At 33.6% G+C, this 19,082-nt stretch overlaps 1 protein-coding gene across 5 annotated transcripts in view; it reads right to left on the bottom strand.

Annotated features, from left to right (window-relative positions):
- Positions 1–653: 653 nt before the first annotated feature.
- COL21A1 (collagen type XXI alpha 1 chain) overlaps positions 654–19,082 on the bottom strand; it is a 209,595-nt gene continuing 191,166 nt past the window's right edge. For all 5 annotated transcript variants that reach the window (XM_031667144.1, XM_031667141.1, XM_031667145.1 and 2 more), the window contains 11 exons: positions 18,241–18,294; positions 14,737–14,790; positions 13,063–13,134; positions 11,331–11,366; positions 8,627–8,671; positions 5,684–5,716; positions 4,940–5,086; positions 4,790–4,844; positions 4,058–4,258; positions 3,200–3,277; positions 654–1,905 (listed from right to left, as the gene is read on the bottom strand). In XM_031667144.1, coding sequence (XP_031523004.1) covers positions 1,718–1,905; positions 3,200–3,277; positions 4,058–4,258; positions 4,790–4,844; positions 4,940–5,086; positions 5,684–5,716; positions 8,627–8,671; positions 11,331–11,366; positions 13,063–13,134; positions 14,737–14,790; positions 18,241–18,294 — 963 coding nt within the window. In that variant the 3' untranslated portion in view covers positions 654–1,717. The remainder of the gene's footprint in view (positions 1,906–3,199; positions 3,278–4,057; positions 4,259–4,789; positions 4,845–4,939; positions 5,087–5,683; positions 5,717–8,626; positions 8,672–11,330; positions 11,367–13,062; positions 13,135–14,736; positions 14,791–18,240; positions 18,295–19,082) is intronic.

The raw sequence follows: 19,082 nt of genomic DNA on the forward strand, positions 1-19,082 counted from the left end.
GGGGGCATACAATTCAGTCCATAACATCATCTTTTACATTTCAATTGCCCATTTTCTCCTTTCTTAGAATTAATGTCTTTCAATCACCTGTTTTCTTACCTGTGTCTCGTTATACACGTGTTCCCTCAGGCCAAATTCTAACTATATTGCCACTGTATCCCAGGCATAGAACATATCCATGTGGTGAGTACTGTTGGATGAATAAATCAATGATACCAATGGCTTTATTCTGCTTCTTTACCAGCTTTTAGAAGCAAATGTCATCATTAAAGCAGGGGTAATAGGTTTGTTGGCTTAAGCAGATACCTGGGGCTTTACTGGAGATAAAACATCAAAACAAGCCTTATGCTCATTCAGCCACTAAACATCATGAATTTTAGTCTCCTCCAAAGTCCTCATCAAAATAGTAGAATTTGCATGACAATAAAGTTAAACTTTGGGCAACAGCCATGACTGTGCTAGGAAGTAAGTGTTGCAACTGTTCAGGTGTGCAGCACACCAATTCAATTTGTAATTTCTTATTTCAGGTGAACACATTTTTTAAGAATAGAGTGAATGATTTAATAAATTATATCCATTGAATAAGTGACCATATAATATACATACCATACTCAACAATCAGTTAAAATTAGTTATAAAAAAAGACATTGTAATCAGGCCTGTACACATTTTATTATACTCTGAATAACAAGCATGTAACAAAATTTTGAGCATGACAAGGAAGAAATATTTCAAATTCTGTTTCTTACAAAAGCATTAAGAACAATACACAAAGACTGTTCATAATATTTTACAGTCAGCTAAAAATAACAAGACATTCTAAGACTTTAGGAGTTTTCCTTTTCTTTCAACTACAGCATTTATTTCCATTAGCTTTGCTACAGTGAAAATTAACATATATGGACATACACATAGCAGTGAAATGGAAAATGAAGGCATACAACAAACATTCTGATTAATCAACAAGTATAAAATACAGCCTTTTAGTACTTCTGAACTTACATTTTCTTTGAATGTACAATGAAACTTTTTGTGTAAAATGTTTTTAATGTTAATTTTGACAGTTCCCAAAGTAATTAATACTTTTTCTTAGCACCACCATTAATCTAATTTTAGAATTTGAAATGAATTAAGAAACACACTAATCTCATTCAGAGGTGCTATTCACAACACTGAACAACAGGCAATCCACTGCCCCTTATCAAGGCAGAGACACTGTAGTAAATGAGTAGTTCACCAATACTGTCTATCCCAGGTGAATATCAGCCCTGATCTTACTTCCAATGACCAGATACATGTTTTGGCTTATTTGTAGTAGCATGAGCTATGAGATATGAAACATGAAAGTCACATAGACATGAAATTAAACTCAAATCTCTACTGCATGGAGGCTGAATGTGAAATATTTCACAGTGACTAAAACTGACTGGCTAACAGGCAATGGTGGATTTTTATATTCAACTTTGATTAACATAAATGGACTTTACAAGAAACCCTTGAGATTTAATTAATGCTGATAATCCAAGGGCTCCAAATGACTGAGGAGCCTTTAAAATCAGTATATGTGACCTTTTATATTTTTTTCCATAAGAAAAAAAAATAAAAACACCGAGGTACTTAAGTTTCTTTTCAAGGGATTACTGTTGGTTATCTTCCTGAGATGCAAAAGACCACAGAAAAAGCACCATGCCTAGGCTGCTGAATGAGGCATCAGACACTAATAGTTTGGTCCTTTCCTGAATGGATCTCTTCCAGCAATTACACTAAAACATAGTGATGGGTCACAGATGCCTGGGGGGCCTGGTTGCCCTTGGATTCCAGGTTTTCCATGATCTCCGTCTTTGCCAGGGAGACCTGGGTCTCCTGGAGGACCTTCTTTGCTTATTCCAGGAGGGCCCTCTGGACCTAAAATGGGACATTGGCAAGATGTAAACAGAGAACTTTAGTTTTTTATAGTGAAATAGCTGATTCTGCAAGAAACTTAAACTAAAAAAGAAAAAACCTCTTGAATATTTTATATATTTGCACTAATTATAAAGTAGAGGCATTTTCATAATTCTACATATCTTCTGCTTTGAAAAGAGCCATCCAAAAGTTATCAGTACTTTTTGAAAACTAGCTATATTAACATAGCAACCATGCTATTGATTAAAACATTAAGCTAACATTATAATATTCCATTTTGTGTACTGTCCAATCTTATTTCTTCCTTTCAGCCTATCTTTTACCAATATTATTATAAATTGACAGGTGATATATAAGCCAAAGCTGAGTCATTTTTGTGCCATATTTACAACAAATAAATGACTGTTTCTATTATACATATTTTTAGTTTCCATATCTAAATGCATTATTCTTATTTTAGTATAATAGTCATCAATACACATAGGTATGAAAGCCCTAATTTGTCCAACATAGCCTGATTAGTTCAATTAGCATGCTCGAGGAAACAAAAGCTAGCTTAGGATACTGGCCTTTTAAAGTGGATTCAAAATAACAAAAACAAAATATTCAGATTTTGGGAAGGAGCACAGTGGTTTCGGCCTCTTCTTACTCCTCTATTCCCTGCTACTACTACTAATAAACATCTGTTTAGCACCTAACTGCAACTGTAAGTATTGTTCAAAGTATTTTACATAAACAAGTATTAAGTCATTTGATCAACTCCAAAGCCTCTTAATAACATCTAATCATAGCAAACATTTATTGAAAACATAACTGTGATTGTCCTGCATTGTTCTGAAAGCTACATATAGAAACTATTTAATCTCCCAATAATGTCATGATGGAGATAACATTATCATCACCATCTTACCAGTGAGGAAACTGAGACATGACAGAGTTAAATAGCACAGCTAGCAGAGATTACTTAACCCCTTCAGCATTTCTCTGCTTCTCAGAGGGTCATAAAGACTAAACAGTGTTATACACCAGATAAGCAGGGGTGACAAACGATTCTAGAACTCTTCTAAGGAATAGATATTAAACTAAATGATAAGCAAGAGATAATATTGAAGGATTCATACATTGAGGATAATATATGAAAAATATTCTAGAAGCTGTACTTCAGTGTGTTAAATGTGAATCACTCAAAAAAGAAAACGGATGTCTTGGTTTCAATTTATTTCACATAGATCTATGATGACTTTTCTTGAAGCAAAATGAGCAGCAACACTTATGAGCAGGCAGCAATTCTCACCCGGGGGACCAGGAGGACCTTGTTCTCCAGGATGCCCAAACCCTTGGCTCCCTTTTTCCCCATTTCTTCCTGGTAGGCCTGCAAGGTGTCAAACATCTGAGTAAGTTTACTTAAAATCACTGCCTTCTAGATTGTTTCTTTCAAAGCTGTTAATATACACATGAAAGAAAAATGTCTTTTAAAAACCAGCTTGCCATCTATTTTTTCTTACTAATGGAAAACAATTTTTGAAGCAATAATTTCTAAAATGATCAGTGGTTTAGTTGCAAGACTTAATGGGAATCAAACACTTAGAAAAGAAAATGGTTTGGAATTATTAGCCCTTTGTGTTAATCATAGTTTTTTAAAAATTACTTTATGAAACATCTAAATTGTTTATATACTATTAAACAAAAACGAAAGAATTATCAATCAACATTTCACATAAACTTTCAAAGGCAAGGAGAAATTCTGGGCTATTAGGAAGTTTTATTGCAAAACTTATTTTTCCTGTAATAGAAAAAAAATGAATAAGGTAACAGTGCAGAAAGTTACCAAAGTCAAAACAAAGGAAATGGCATCCATGATTTTCCATTTAAAAACTTTTCTAGACTCAAGGAAAATTTCTCAGTACATTGGCAACATTTTCTAATTTGTAACTTCATGTGTTCATAAATTTGACTTCTCTATTTGAGAATATTGCATTAAAAAAATTCTCTTTAATTCAGTTGGCAAATTATGTAAAGACTTGAGCATTTACAGATTTTTTTTTTATCATGAAAACAAAGTTAATTCTTGACTATTAAATGGATATAGGATATGAATTTTTTTTAAAACAACTTTTTAAAATTCATTTTCTTGTTCAAACTCACTGCATACCTTTTAATCCTCTGACACCTGGACGTCCAGGGACACCCATTAATCCAGGAACACCATCTCTTCCTGGCAAACCAGGTAATCCTCGGGGACCCTCTGGTCCTACAGGACCAGGTGGCCCAGGAATACCTGGGGAGCCATGTTGGGACTGGCAATGATCACAATTTCTAATTCTTCCACTCTGAAGTAAGACTGGTAGCTGGGCTTTTAAAAACAAAGAAACCCCATCCCTTATGTTTAAATGGTGAGTTGGTGTTAATTATATTTCTATTTTATTTTTTTCAGTTTACAGAGAAAACAACTATGAGCACTGAATATGTACATATTTCTTGGTCAATAATTTGACTTCTAGGAATGTGACTATGGAAATATTCATTGCTCTATGCAGTCATTTAATTACAGAAATTGCTTAAAATAGGGGAAAAAGTAAAAGTGCCCCCAAAAGAAATTGGTGGAATTATAGATATTCATATTGATGAACTAAATTATCAAAAAATATGCTACAAAAGAAAATTCTAATAATGACAAATAATAAATTTCTTTAATAAAAAGATTATAAAAGAGTATATATGATAAATCTTTATAAAAATACTAGTTGAAGAAAAGTAGATGAGGCTTATAAATGTTATCTGTTTTATTCTTCACCTCACTTATATCCTCTACAATTTGTCCTAAGAATTTGTATTACTTTTGTAATTTGAAAAAAGTGATTAAAATGCTGTATTTGATACTTACCTCTTATTACATCCGTGCAAACTTGTCGAATAAATTGTTCTGAAAACTCTCTTCCCTACATCAAAGTATTAGGGGTTATGACATGCACATAAAGAACATGAGCAAAAATCAATGAAAATATAATAACTCTGGAAGAAGCAGAATACATACGGGCTTCCCATCCAAACCTGGGGGTCCCTGAGGACCTGGGTCCCCAGGTTGCCCCTTAGGACCTGCAGGCCCCATCAAGCCATCCACCCCAGATTCTCCTTTTGATCCAATGGCACCTCGGACACCAGGATCCCCCTTTTCACCTCTCTAAAAGCAAAAGAAATGTTTACAAGTTCTACTTAAATATTTCAGAAGGTGTAATTCCATTATGAAACTCCTTAAGGATGATGAATGTATACATATGTAAGCTACGTAAGGACTAGCTGGAAATATTATCATTGACCAGAAGGGAAATTTCATATCATATTAAACTGTCATTTATCCATCCATCCAATCAGCCAGACCTACAAACATCCACTACTGATTGAGTATATTGCGTAGGTAATATGCACACTGCCAGAGATATCACAATGGGCATAACACAGTCCTATTCACAAGGAGCTTGCATTTTAGTGGGTCCGACAGATACAGAAATGCACAATATTCTTATTCAAAAATATGGAGAAAAAATTCAGCTCCAAGTCTGGCAGAAAAACCAATAATAGTGACAATTCACATTTCATATCAAATTCAGTATAAATATACATATTCTGAAAACTGCTAATTGGGAACTTCCACTGAAGAAGATTAAAAACGTTTCATTTTCTGGTTTTTACTCAAAAGCTAGATTTATATAGTATTGAAACCCAAGCAAAAAGGACTGAAGAACGAGAGCAAGAGAGCATAATACATGAAGAAACATACCTCTCCTTTTGCGCCATGATGGCCTTGAATTCCCTTTGAAAATCAACAGGAAAAAAACTATAATAAATGTGCAAGCTACAGTACTGTAACGTGGCATCCACCTTTTACCACATACTTAATCAAATTTAAAATTTCAATTTGGAAAATATTGATAGCATTAGTGACAAAATTACACATAAAAGAGACCCTTTTTGCCTTTTAGAGAAGGCTAATGACTAGGAAATATGTAAACCAAATAATATAAAAATTTTAATTTGCTTAACTGTTTCCTTCTTAGATATGAATATTTTCGAATGCTGCAGGTTGAACCACGTGGGTAAGAATGGGATTCTACTGAATTTAAAATATATCACTATTTTAATAAAAATCAAAACTCAAATCAGATTAAATATTAGGTATATGTATTCTTGTATTCAGTAATTAAGATAAATCATCTATTTTCCCAAGTTTATGTTCTTAAAATTAAATTTTGATTGGGTGCTATTGACAAAGGATGGGTTAAAACAAAGATACCATTAAAAGTGACTAGTAAGAGAGAAAACCCCCAGCTGTCCTGTGCTTAAACCATTCACTGCCAGTAATTAAGAGACCAGAGAAGCAATGTCATGTAAAAGATGGTATTTTTTCACAGTGATATAAACACTGGGGAGCCCATGCATGAAGCCCATTCAACTATAATTACCAGCTACATCTGGATGGCTCCATTAAAGTCTTTCCCATTCCTCTTTTCCATATTTATTTCAGCGGTATATTATACAGGAAAAAAACTCTCAGGAAAGGTATTAACATTTTCCATTTTTGAAATTCAATGTACACCTGGGCTCAAAAATCTCCTAATATTCACTGAGGTAAAAAGATAAAACTTTCATAACAGGTAGGTTTTCATTATTCAACTTTAAAATAAAAAATCAGTGTTCTGAAATTTAATATGAAATTTAATGTATAATGTTGCACACAATAAAGTCTGAGTTGGGGTATATGTTTTGATTCATTTTCAGGCTCCTCAAATATGGCGTCCAAATTTGACAAAGGAAAGAATTAGATAAAACTCATAAAACACCAAATATTTAGTTTTTGTATACGAATCTTTTAGTAAGTAAAACGAACTTTGTATGGCATACTTGAATTTTGTTTCTGAAGAAATGCAGGAGTGATCCTTAGAAGATACAATCCAACAACTAGTCCCAACATAAGAAGGGAGACGAAATAGTTAAGTTCTCAATATGGGAACTGAATTAGAGCTAAAACTAAAAACAGCTGTCACCTGAGAACTCATTAAGACAATTCCGTGAGAGAAATATCCACTTTGATTCCATTCACAAAAGGAGGGCCAAAAAAATAACATGTGCTGTGCTTGGTAGAGTGACAGGTAATTAAGACTGTTTACATGAAGAGTTTGGGATGACTCTTCAGCCGCTGAAAAGCAACAGCTGCTCTGGCCCTGGGTACTCCATGTAGGTTAAGCTCCTGGTGGTGAGAAATGTGGCTTCCAATCAATCGAGGGCAGAGGCTTTCTAGGGAACCCAAATCCTGCCTTAGGAGAGCAGACACACTCTTTTCCTCGAGAAGTGAAAAAGTTAGTGAAACCTTAGAGAAAGAGTGATCCATACGCCAGTGAGCTAGCTAAGTTGTGAGTTCAAATTCTAAAGGAAATATCCTTTTCTGAGAGTTATTGTGAGTAACCTTTTTTGATAAAAGGTCTGGGCTGTGGAGGTTAAATGGATGAAGGGGCGAAGGTCCTATGGGAACAGCGGTTTATAGATATTTTGTGATTAACTTAAGGAAACTCAGAGAGTTGATCTGTGTTGCCACGTTGGGGAATAGGGATGGAGTTGTTTGTGTCATCAGGTGGGTCTGAGTCAAGTGGAGGATCATAAAAACTGAAAGACATTTTATTGAACATAATTGTACTGAGGTGATTCCAATCATTCCTCCTCTTGGTTACTTTTGCTTTTACTTTTATTGTTACCTTCTAAATTCTCAATTCTTCTTAATACCTGGCACTCACCTTCCATCCCATATTGCAGATAACCTTGGGGCCCTATGCTTACACTCTTCCCAATGGTCTCTCAGACTCCTCCAACTAAGGGACACAGAGACCCCTGTCCTTGGAAACATCACCACCCAGTTTTATCCCACTCTCTCCAGAGTTGGTATAATTGCAGAATCTTTCTCCCACTCACCCTCAGAGAAGGAGGTCCACCCCACGGGAGGACTCACATATCCAGCTTGCCCTTTCAGACCTGACGAAGTTGGAACCATGTCCAGCATTCTGCAGCTACAAGCAAGACAGCAGCAAACATGCTACCCTAAGGACCAATCTCCTTTATGCCTTTGTCCATCCACTTTGGCTCTGACTGAACTTACAGTCACGTGGCAATCTCACTGAAATACCACCTAACGAGAAGGGTTTAGTCAAGAGACAAGCTAAGCCATCTTATTGTGTGTGTCTGTTCTACAACACTGTCTCTCAGGATAGCATTTTAATATATCTCCAGAACAGTAAATTGTCTCTCTGAACAAACTAAAGGGAAAAAAGTACATTTATCCACCACACGTGGCCCCAACTGATTTTCAAGAAGAAAAGCAAGACAAACCAGCAGGTATGAACAAGCTGTCATTGTGTGACTGGCTCTCTCTAGCCAGTAACTACCCCTAAGAAATGGGTGGAATTTTCTACCTTCAGTTGTTTGCTAAGATACATTAAAAAACAAAATTCAGAGCCACCGATGCTATCATTATGAGAAAGTGAAAATATAAAACAAATAATTAAAAAAACTCATTATCACCACACTACCTACACGTTCAACCTTATACACTTAGAATGTATGTTATACTTATCCTTCTCCCCACCCATTTTTATTTGCAAGTAATCCTCTCTCAACATTGTCCAGTTATGTGACTTGTTATTTCATTTTTTATCAGAAGAAAACCAAAAAATACCTGTTGCCCTGGAATTCCCTGTCTTCCATTATCTCCCTTTTGACCCTTTAACATAAATAAACATTATTGATTAGTTTGCACACTTATGATGCAATCACATATACAATACAAACTATGTATTACCTTGAGTTCCAGAAGAAATGTAACAAAAGCAGTGATACAAATATATAAATTACGTGAGAGATGGGAAAGTCAGTCACTCAGAGGAAAAGAAGAAAAGTCATCCTAATCTTATAGTTAAAATGGCCAGAGATAAGGAACAAATTACTGATTTGGGCGAAACATGTAAATAATTCTAGACAATAAGGATGTTCTTCTAAGTCCATATTAACAGTGGGAAAATAGTTTAAAAATTCAATGGATATGGACATTTTGTTAATTTCAGTGGCAATTATGTTCATTGTTGACTATGGACATGTGAGGACAAGAAGACCTGTTGAAAATTTTATTTTTAAAAATTAAAATATACTGTCACATTTTAGTAAATAAGTCATTTAAATGAAGAGCTTTAAATCAGCATAAGTAAGAGAACAGAAAAATTAATAAAGGTATAAACACATTTATCTGTTCAATAAATATTTTTGGGTATCTACCATTCATGGGACATTGTGCTAGACTCTGAAGCACTACTTCATCCTTACATTTATTGCGCAAATTAATTAGCAGTTTCTAGGAAGACATATACCTAGATAAGGCAATCGATAAAAGATCTAGTGACTACAATTTTACATCACCCTTGCCTAGTAATGAATTCATCAATTTACATAAGTGAATTCCTAACATTTATTAAGCAGCACCTATTTCCTGGCACTTAGGGACTGAAACAAAGATATCACTGTAGACTTCAAGTCACTTACTGTGTGGTAAGAGAGATAAATCTAGAATGATGAAAATACTGCTGATAAGTCTACAATGTATAAACATCTGGGTTGGATATTATTGGAACTTAGGAAGGGGCATCTGACAGAAAGAGTAGGGAATGTGACTCACCCTTTGTGTAGCCTTGAGGGATGAGTAAGAGGTAGCCAATTGGAGAAAGGATAGGAGGGTGTATTAGGGAGAGAAGACACAGGTGAAAGGCAGGTAGGTAGTTTCTTTTGGCTAAAGCAGCAGAGCAGGATTGGATAAGAATGGGTGCAGTGGCAAGAGAAAACACTAAAGAAGATTCAGTCAGCCCAGAAGGCACTTGATGGGACAGGCTTTATCTTAACATGTGTGGGGCACCATTAAAAAGGATTGCTAAGCAGATACATAGCTTAGCTATTTTATGCATATAAAAGTGTGGAAGAAGGAAGTAGACTGGACTCAAGGAGACTGGTCAGGAAGATACTACAGTAGCCCAGGACCCCGACAAGAAATAACTAGTACAGTTGGGAAAGGTAGAAGATGTCAAGTTCAAGAGATATTGAGCATTGATTTTCATGACAGGAAATCTGTGAATACGAAGTGGTTTATGGGGAAAGATGACAAGTTCGGTTTTGGACATATTGAACCTGAGGTACCCATGAGTCATCTAAATGCAGTACCAAGAAGAAAATTAGAATATATGGGTCTAGAGCTCACAGACATTTCCTTAACATTTACCTCACTCCCAACTTCAATATTAACTTAAAGGAAGCCTATTATCATAGTACTTGAAGATCTTCAATAAAAATTGTCTGAAAAATAACTGAATTTTGTCATACCACTCTAAAACATCTTATGTATGTTATGAAGAATAAGTTCATTAATATGAACTGTTATAACTGTGGATATAGCAAATTTTGCCTATGACTATTTCAGTCTGAAATTTTCTCTTACAATTCCAGAAATTCTAGAGCATTCAGAATTCTACATTTGTGAAAATGTTCAGAGTATTTTTCTTTATATTTTCAGCTTATTCTGCATAGCAAAGCTCAGATACTATAACTGAGACTTACAAACTTAAAAAACATCATTAAAATACTGTCTGAACACTTGATTGGTAATTTATGGTTGGAAAAGTTTTATATTTCTAAAACTTAAAAGGTTGAAAGACCATCGGATATAATTTATTCCAGATAACTATTTCATTGACTCAGTTAGTGGCATCCTATTCAAGGGTCAGTCTTCAGTGAATGAAAAAACCCATTCCATAGACACCTTAATTGAGGTGAAACTATCCTTGTCTCCTAAGGTAGTAACATAGTTCTCCTCTTTGCCTTTGCTGCTAAGACACCCAAAACTAAATGTCTCTAAATCACCCTAGATTTCCCTAGCCTTTATAATTTTCTGGTTTAATTTTCCTTTTACATATTGATTTGAATATGTTTTATATTTAGGGTTAAAGGTTTTTTATCAAATTTTTGCCATAAAACAATTTCAAATCATGTTTGGAAACTCTGTGTGTGTGTGTGTGTGTGTATGTGTGTGTATACATATATGTGTGTGTGTATATGGTATATATATGTATATGTGTACATAAATACATATTAGAAGTATATAATAAAATCTATGTTTTTATTTTGTTGAATCATTTTGTTTCTAAGTTTTCTACAACAGAAAAGTGGTGAGGAATTTTAAAGTCAGATCTGGTCTTATCTGAGAAGCTCAATAGCAAAAGGAGAAAATAGGATTCAACAACTTTATATTAATGTTGAAACAAAGGAATTTAAAAGTAAAATAAGAATTTTTTAAAAGCTCTGATTTTATTGCTTAGCCTACTAAAAAAAAGCAAACAACATACCTGAATACCTTTTTCACCTTGATTTCCTTTGTCCCCCTACAAAAAGGCAGTTTGATCTGTATCATAATCTAGTATATTCTGTACAGTTTCAAATAAACATATATTTTTCTCTGCTGAAGAAAAACAACATCTCATGCAAATTCCACAAGCGCCTGTATACACAGAAGTTGACTCCTAAGACAATATTTGGGAAGAGAGAAGAACCACATTATGTCAAAATTATATTGTAAAAGAACACTTTTGTATGCTCCTACATTTGAAAGAAAATTCACCACAATCTTTAATTTCCCAGAAAGGAGAAAAGTTCTACATGGGTCACAGTTTTAGGTTAGACAAACTAACAAGAGAGGACTTATTTTGACAAATGCTGTTTTATGAAATCAAACTGAAAAATCTTCCATTAAGCTATTAGTAACCACAAGTTTACAGGAAACAATGACAAAGTAAAGCATAATATTTAAGTGATATTTTAGAAAACATACATTTCAAAAGTGAGCTTTTGAAAGAAAAATTATATTCCATAAAAATAAGTTTTATAGATTATCAGCTAGAAGGGTAATTAGAAACCAACTTATACAATGCCCTTGTTTTTATAGATAATGAAACAGACAGTTAAGCACCTGCCCAAAGTTAAACTTGGATACGGTTTCTGAATTTCTTTTCTGTTAATACCTCACCGTGCTATCTAGAGTACAGTTTTGCATTTTCAACAAAATAACACACAGATTTTCTTTTAAATGACAAGTTTTGAACAAGAAAATTCTCTTCATTCCAAACACATATTCATAGTAGATTTACTTAACATTTACTGAGAGTCACTTGATTGCTGCTCTGTGGGGACATTTCTGTCTCAGCTAGTGCTGCCTACCTATCATCAGAACAAAAAGCCCAAGGATCATACTGTGTATGATCTAGGCATCCTGTAGACAACACATGAGGGATAGAAAATAAGATGTTGAAAAAATAAATAGCAGGGGACATGAAGATGGATATGGAGTTTGTGTCTTTTCCAGAATAAAAACCAATAGATTTACTTTTAACCTGAAATGTTTGTATTTGCGGTAGCTTGGATTTCTTAGGCACACAGGCATCAATTGTTGCTTAAAACCTCCAAACAAATAAAAGCATTTATTATTTATATACATACAAGTCAAGGTTCCCTTACTTGACCAAAATGAGGGAGAACCTAGTTTTGCTGTCTTTCCTCGCCAAAATACTTTAAATTAGTACATTTGACTTGTATTTCTAAACTCCTTAAATTAATTTTAAATAAACTTCTATGTAACATAATTGTTTCATAGACAGGAACTTCATGGTCAAACATTTTGGGTATAAGTTTTATCCTTCCAGAATTTGATCCGGTTTTGGCAAGAGGGGTATTCATATTTTGATAGGAATGCCTGACATTGGAAAATTTTCCTCAAAAAATTCTTAGCTCACCTGGACTGTGAAAAAACCTGAATTTACAGGATATTACTTAATTGTACATTCATATTTTCTGATCTGCATGCCTTCTCTAAGGTCTTCGTCTAGGAGACAATACCCATGCAGGTATATAAAAGATGCCACATTTATTAGCATGGGGCTGAACATATTATATATACATGAAATATATAGGGTACCTTATTAAAAATATATTAATAACAAGTCTTACTTTAAGAATTTCACAAAAGAAAAACTTGTATGCAAGTAACTGGTTAAAAGTGAACTGTAATTCTTAACCAATGCATACCTTTTTTCCTTGAATCCCTGGTAAACCCATGTATCCTGGTTCTCCTGGGGAACCCACTGCTCCTGGTTCTCCCTACATAACACAGAAATTCTACAAAGGTCACAGATCTACTGCTTATGGAAAAACACCACTGTTTTTAACTCTACATATCTCAATTTTAAAATGAATGGTTAAAAAAATTTATTGACAGTTATTACTACAGAAATAGTAAAGAATAAAATGTTTACTAAAATCCCGGTAAAATTTCTTGTATTTTTCTCTATCTTTTCCAGGTGAAAAATTCTCATAGCATTTCATATTTTAAAATTCTGTAAATATTTGTTATTTTTTATCATACTTTATAATTTCAATAAACTAAATTAAAAAGTTGTAAAAACAATAAACACAAGTATCTCTTTTTTGTTTACCTATTTACTAACACTTTTTCTCCTTGAAACTGCTTTTTCTCAAATTGCTACTTTTAAAAAAGCTTAGTTTCTTGTTACAAAATGATAATAGAAATAATAAAAATTATTAAAAATCTTATAACCCAATGTTTTCATTTTGTTATATATTTTTTCTCTAACTCTAATTCATAAACATACATAGTTACTAAAATGTGCTCATATATATGCATACTTTTATATCTTTTAACCTCTAAATATATTAATATTATAAAGTTCTCATGCTATCATTTTTCATAGCATAATTTTTAATTATGGAAGAGCATTCATATTTATCAACTATATTTTATTTAATAAAATTCTTACTGTTAAACATTACAGTTTTCACAATTTTTATTTTTATAAACAATGTTGGAATGGACACCCTGGTAGTTAAATTTAATTATTTATATATATTTATTTATATATATGGAATATTATTTTGTTCGTCATAAATTCTTGAGCTATTTTTCAGTACAGGGTGTACCACATGAGCTATCTTAATTCCATTTCTCCACTCTCCATCATCCTATAGGAATTGTCCTTTCTGAAATAAAGTTTTTTGTTTTAAAGTCTTAAATAAATTATTTGCAAGCACATATTAATAATGCATTGACAATATTTGTAAGTGATGGAACATAATCCTGAACGTGCTTCATGGTTCTGTTTTGTTTTGTGTTTTACCATTAGTCCAAAACTCTATAACATCAACTAAAGAGCACTCTCTTTTTTAAAAGAAAATGAGGCTCTGTTCTTTTTGCTTACTGTAGTTCCTCCCTAGCCATCTAATCATTCTCTAGATTTTTGAAGGTTGGAAGTGAATTAAAATACCCATTGAAATAAACATCAACCCATGTGGTTTGGAGGAAACTTGTAAAGGCCATTTTGAGTTCTATATTAAAGATGAAACTCCCATAAGCAAACAAAGAACAGTGTCATTCGTGAGAACTACACACTCTTGTTTTCAACTGTTTAAGAGAAGTCTATTCTCTGGACCAGAAAGTAAGTTTATGTTTGCATACAATTTTATCATTTTTAGAAAAATTAAGCCAAAGTTTATGTCTTTATTATCCAATGACAAAGTATCTAAAAAACAGAAATGAAACTCTGTATTGACAATTTCATTTCATGATAAAGGTAATCCTTAATTTCATGTATCTCTTAAGAGATATAAAATGCTAATTTTCTTAAATGATGAGAAGAATTTACATTATAATTTCTTTGAAAATATTTTCAAATGCATCAAAATTACCTTGAGCCCAGAAGCCCCAGGCATCCCTTGAATTCCAGGTTCACCTTTGCTTCCCTGTCAACACATCAAAAACATTGGCGTTTTTTAAAAACAATTCTGTCATAATATATCTGATATAGACACTAAAGGGAATATATTTAAAATAATTTTTACATTTTTAACTTTCCAATTGTTTGATAGACTCTGTACATTAGACCTATTTATTAAGAAAAATTCTTTTAGGCAAGGAAGTGGTTCCACACATTCATAAGCCTCTCTAAACACCTGTGTTAAAGCTGGTAGCATCAAGTACAAGGGAGGAAAGTCAAATCTGTAGTGGCCAGCACTAATAAGTCCAGCCACCACACTGCACAGGTGGGAGCCATGTATTTTAACAGCATCCTCCAGGCTGAGACCCTCATCATTATCCTGTTTCACTTTCTCAGTAGGACTCATCTTCAGTATGCAACTGAAGGAAAGAAAAGTAGCTTCAAATGCACAATGGCTTCTTTTGACGAAGTGTGAATCAGAAAATGTTTAGCTTGTGCTTTTTCAGAATTCCAGTGCAGTTCTTTCTAACAGATGGAAACTTGGAGTACGAGACTAAGTTGACAGGGTAAAGAATGTAATACAGAAAAGGAAAAGTGGATAGAGAAAGAGAAAACAAGTCTTCTGGCCAATAAGGAGAGATTGTCAAATGTAGTTCTGGTTTTCGAATACTTTGATATCTGAAATCACAACCCAATGTCTGGCAAAAGCCCATAATTAAACAGGTTAGTGTGACACCTAGAAGGCGAACACAATAATTACCCACAGTCAACTCGGGTTTACTAATCAGTGAGACAAACCAATGCCATTTTCAGCTTTTAAAAAAGTTTTGTAGGCTGCTCGTGGTAAGAAACACATGAAGATCATATTAGATTTAATTAAAGCATTTAGCACATAACAGTGTTATTGAACCACAGAATAATGATTCCTTAAAATTTCTAATTTTATAGGGGTTTAAATTGAAACTCACAGACATGAGATTTGTTGAAAGTTACCTGACTTGAAAAAGCTAACATATCCTAGTATTATTTAGAGAATTATTATTATCTTTTAAAGTTCTGGGTTACATATGCAGGATGTGCAGGTTTGTTACATAGGTAAATGTGTGCCATGGTGGTTTGCTGCATCTATCAACCCATCACCTAGGTAATAGCCCAGCATGCATTAGCTATTTTTTATGATACTCCTCCACTCTCAACACCCCCTGACCACTAACAGGCCCCAGTGTATGTTATTCCACTCCCTGTGTCCATGTGTTCTCACTGTTCAGCTCCCACTTCTAAGTGAGAACATGTGGTGTTGGGTTTTCTGTTCCTGCATTAGATTGCTGAAGATAATGGCTTCCACCTCCATCCATGTCCCTGTAAAGGACATGATCTCATTCTTTTTTATGGATGCATAATATTCCATGGTTCTTTTGCCAGTCTGATGGGCATTTGGGTTCATTCCATGCCTTTTCTATTGTGAATAGTGCTGCAGCGAACATATGTGTGCTTGTATCTTTGTAACAGAATGATTTATATTCCTTTGGGTACATACCCAGTAAAGGGCAGATAATGTTTTTTAGAACCAAAACATATATAGTTAAATAGACTTACCAATGTTTCCACAGCGATTTTTAAGTATTATAATATACATTAGAGGTTTTCCAAAAATCTGCCTCAGTTTCAGCCTTAGCTCTGCGCTACGGAATACATTTTTGTCTCACCCTAGAACTTCTATCAGTCATATTGACAGCACAAGCCACAAACATAAGCTGACAAAACTAGCAGAAAGAAACTAATATAGAGGTCAGTAAACTATGACCCATGGGTTAAATCCAGTCCAATGCAAGTTCTTAAAGTTTAACCAGAACACAGCCGCACCCCATACCCATTTGATTAGGTATTGCCTGTGGCCACTTTTGCACTATAATGGCAAAACTGAGTAGTTACAACAAAGACTGTATGGCTCTCAAAGCCTGAAATATTTACTTTCTGTCCCTTTTCAGAAAAAGTTTCCAACACCTAATATACTGCAAGAAAAAAATTAAAATATTTCACTGAAAAGATTATATTTAATATCTGCAACATTTTGGATCTATTTTTAACAAAATAATTGTACAAGCACAAGAGGCAGAAAACCAACTTTAGAGTAAGTCATGTAAAAATAAACAAACTGTGATACTGGAAATGCTTATTGTCCTACCCAGCCAAATCAGCAGAATCTGCTTAAGTGGCAGACAGCACAAACACATTGTTCTAAAACCTTTTACGGAAAGTCCAACAGATACAATTGACCTTCAGCTCAGTGTGAGTCAACAGTGTGGTGTATCTAATAATAATTTTTTTAAAAAGCTGATGAAATTTTAGGCTTCATTCTTAAGAATTAGAGAATCCAAAAGACAATGAGAGAGCCCAATGTGCACCAGCTAATAAAGGGTATTTTCTTATGAAATGACCTTGAGAAACTGTGGAGACCTTCTGCTTAGCAAGCTCAGTCATTCCAGTGTATTAGACCAACTCTGTGTGTACCTATAGTTACTGGAGCCCACAATACTCCAAGGATCCACAAGGGTCTACCGCTGATGGAAGAGCAGCTAATTTTTCTCATTATTGGGCTCCCATGTCTTTTTTTTTTTTTTTTTTTTTTTCCCCCTCTCTCTCTTTTCTAAATACTTTAGAAATTAAAAGTAAAATAGATTAAGTCATCTACTCATCTTATACGCCAGGGTCTATTCCCCTGAGGCAACGCCTAGTCAAAGGTTGAATGCTTCCAAAATAGCAATCCCATCACTTCCTTTTGGAAGGTTGTCCTAGAATCTATTTGCAAAATAGTTGGGAACAGTTTTCCGAGCGTTTTGTCTGATCCTCTGGTTAACCAAGAAAACAAAATAGTTCTCTCACCTCGGGATTATGTATACCTAGAAAATGGTCAAATAATGACATTCAAAGAGTTTCAGTTCTACCTTGAGAATAACCTCATACCCTAAATATATTTGTCAAGCTTGCCTTACTTATTTAAAATCTAAAAGTAAAGATAATATGCTCTTACTCACAGTACTAGTACAATCTACCACAAGGCACTTTATATTATATACATTTCACTAAATAAAAATACCAAAAAGAAGACTATAAAATGGGTATTGTAAGAGATATTCTTATTCATAACTATGAATGCTCTAGACTGGTGGTTTTGGCACTGAGTTCCACAGAGCTCTAGTATTCCTGAATACTAGACACCAAGACACCAAAAAGGGAGAAGGGGGCTGAGTAGCAGAAGATTCTGGACCCTTCCCAACATAACAGGATGAGCTTTACTTTAGCCTATTTCTTATGCTGAGCTTTTGCAGACTTAATTCTTACAAGTGATTTTTTTCATAGAATAAAAACCACATTTAAAATACAATCAAGGTAGTAGTTAAAATTTTCATCAAAGTTATAAATGGCAACTGTGATTACACAAAGTTCCCAATCTTGTTAATTTTATCATATTTACCTTAGATCCTGGTGTTCCAGGCTGACCTGGTGAGCCATTGCTTCCCATTAAACCCTACAATTTTAAAAAGGAATTTCAAGAGTAACTTAGACAAGATTATTAATAAATATTAAATCAATTTCCAAGTTACACGTTCTCATAATTCACTAAATTATAATACAGATCTGAAAATATAATACAGTATTTAGAAAATTACTCCCCCATATATTCATAAAGGATAATAAAAGTAAAAAATCAAACCATATAAGATAGCATAAAGGCTAGCAGAGCACTTAAAATTCTATTGCTTACAAAAACTACAAATAGAGAAAATGGAGAACTAATAAAAGAAAATATAAAGAAAAATTTATTTTTTCTATACTTTTTCTTTTGTTATGATGGCTAAGAATTAGGTGTCTTCATAGATGTTATCCTGATTTACATTACTTAGAATTCTACTATCTTGAACAATATTTTAAAAGAGTTACATTCTAATAAACTTTCTGTATAATCTTTTTTCAAGGTACAAAATGGCTGTATCTTTAATCATATGATTCAAAATAAAAAAATGATGACTACTCTTTTAGTTAGGACTTGATTTCATTTATATTCTACTTTAAATACTATTATACATATTTAACACACTTGGCAAATGAAAAGGGATTAAAAAATCATTATATCATCAGAAAATATAATCGCAATATGAACCTATAACAATTTGATTATAGGTGAAAATCAACATCACTTCTAGCAATAAACTTAAAATTTAGGGGCAATTCTTGCACATATGATAGAACTTTCATAATTTTGAGTCAGTTTCATATGCCATCTTCACTCTTGAAAACCATAAAATAATTTACTCT

Source organism: Papio anubis, chromosome 6, assembly GCF_008728515.1.
Source record: "Papio anubis isolate 15944 chromosome 6, Panubis1.0, whole genome shotgun sequence".
Lineage (NCBI taxonomy): Eukaryota > Metazoa > Chordata > Mammalia > Primates > Cercopithecidae > Papio > Papio anubis.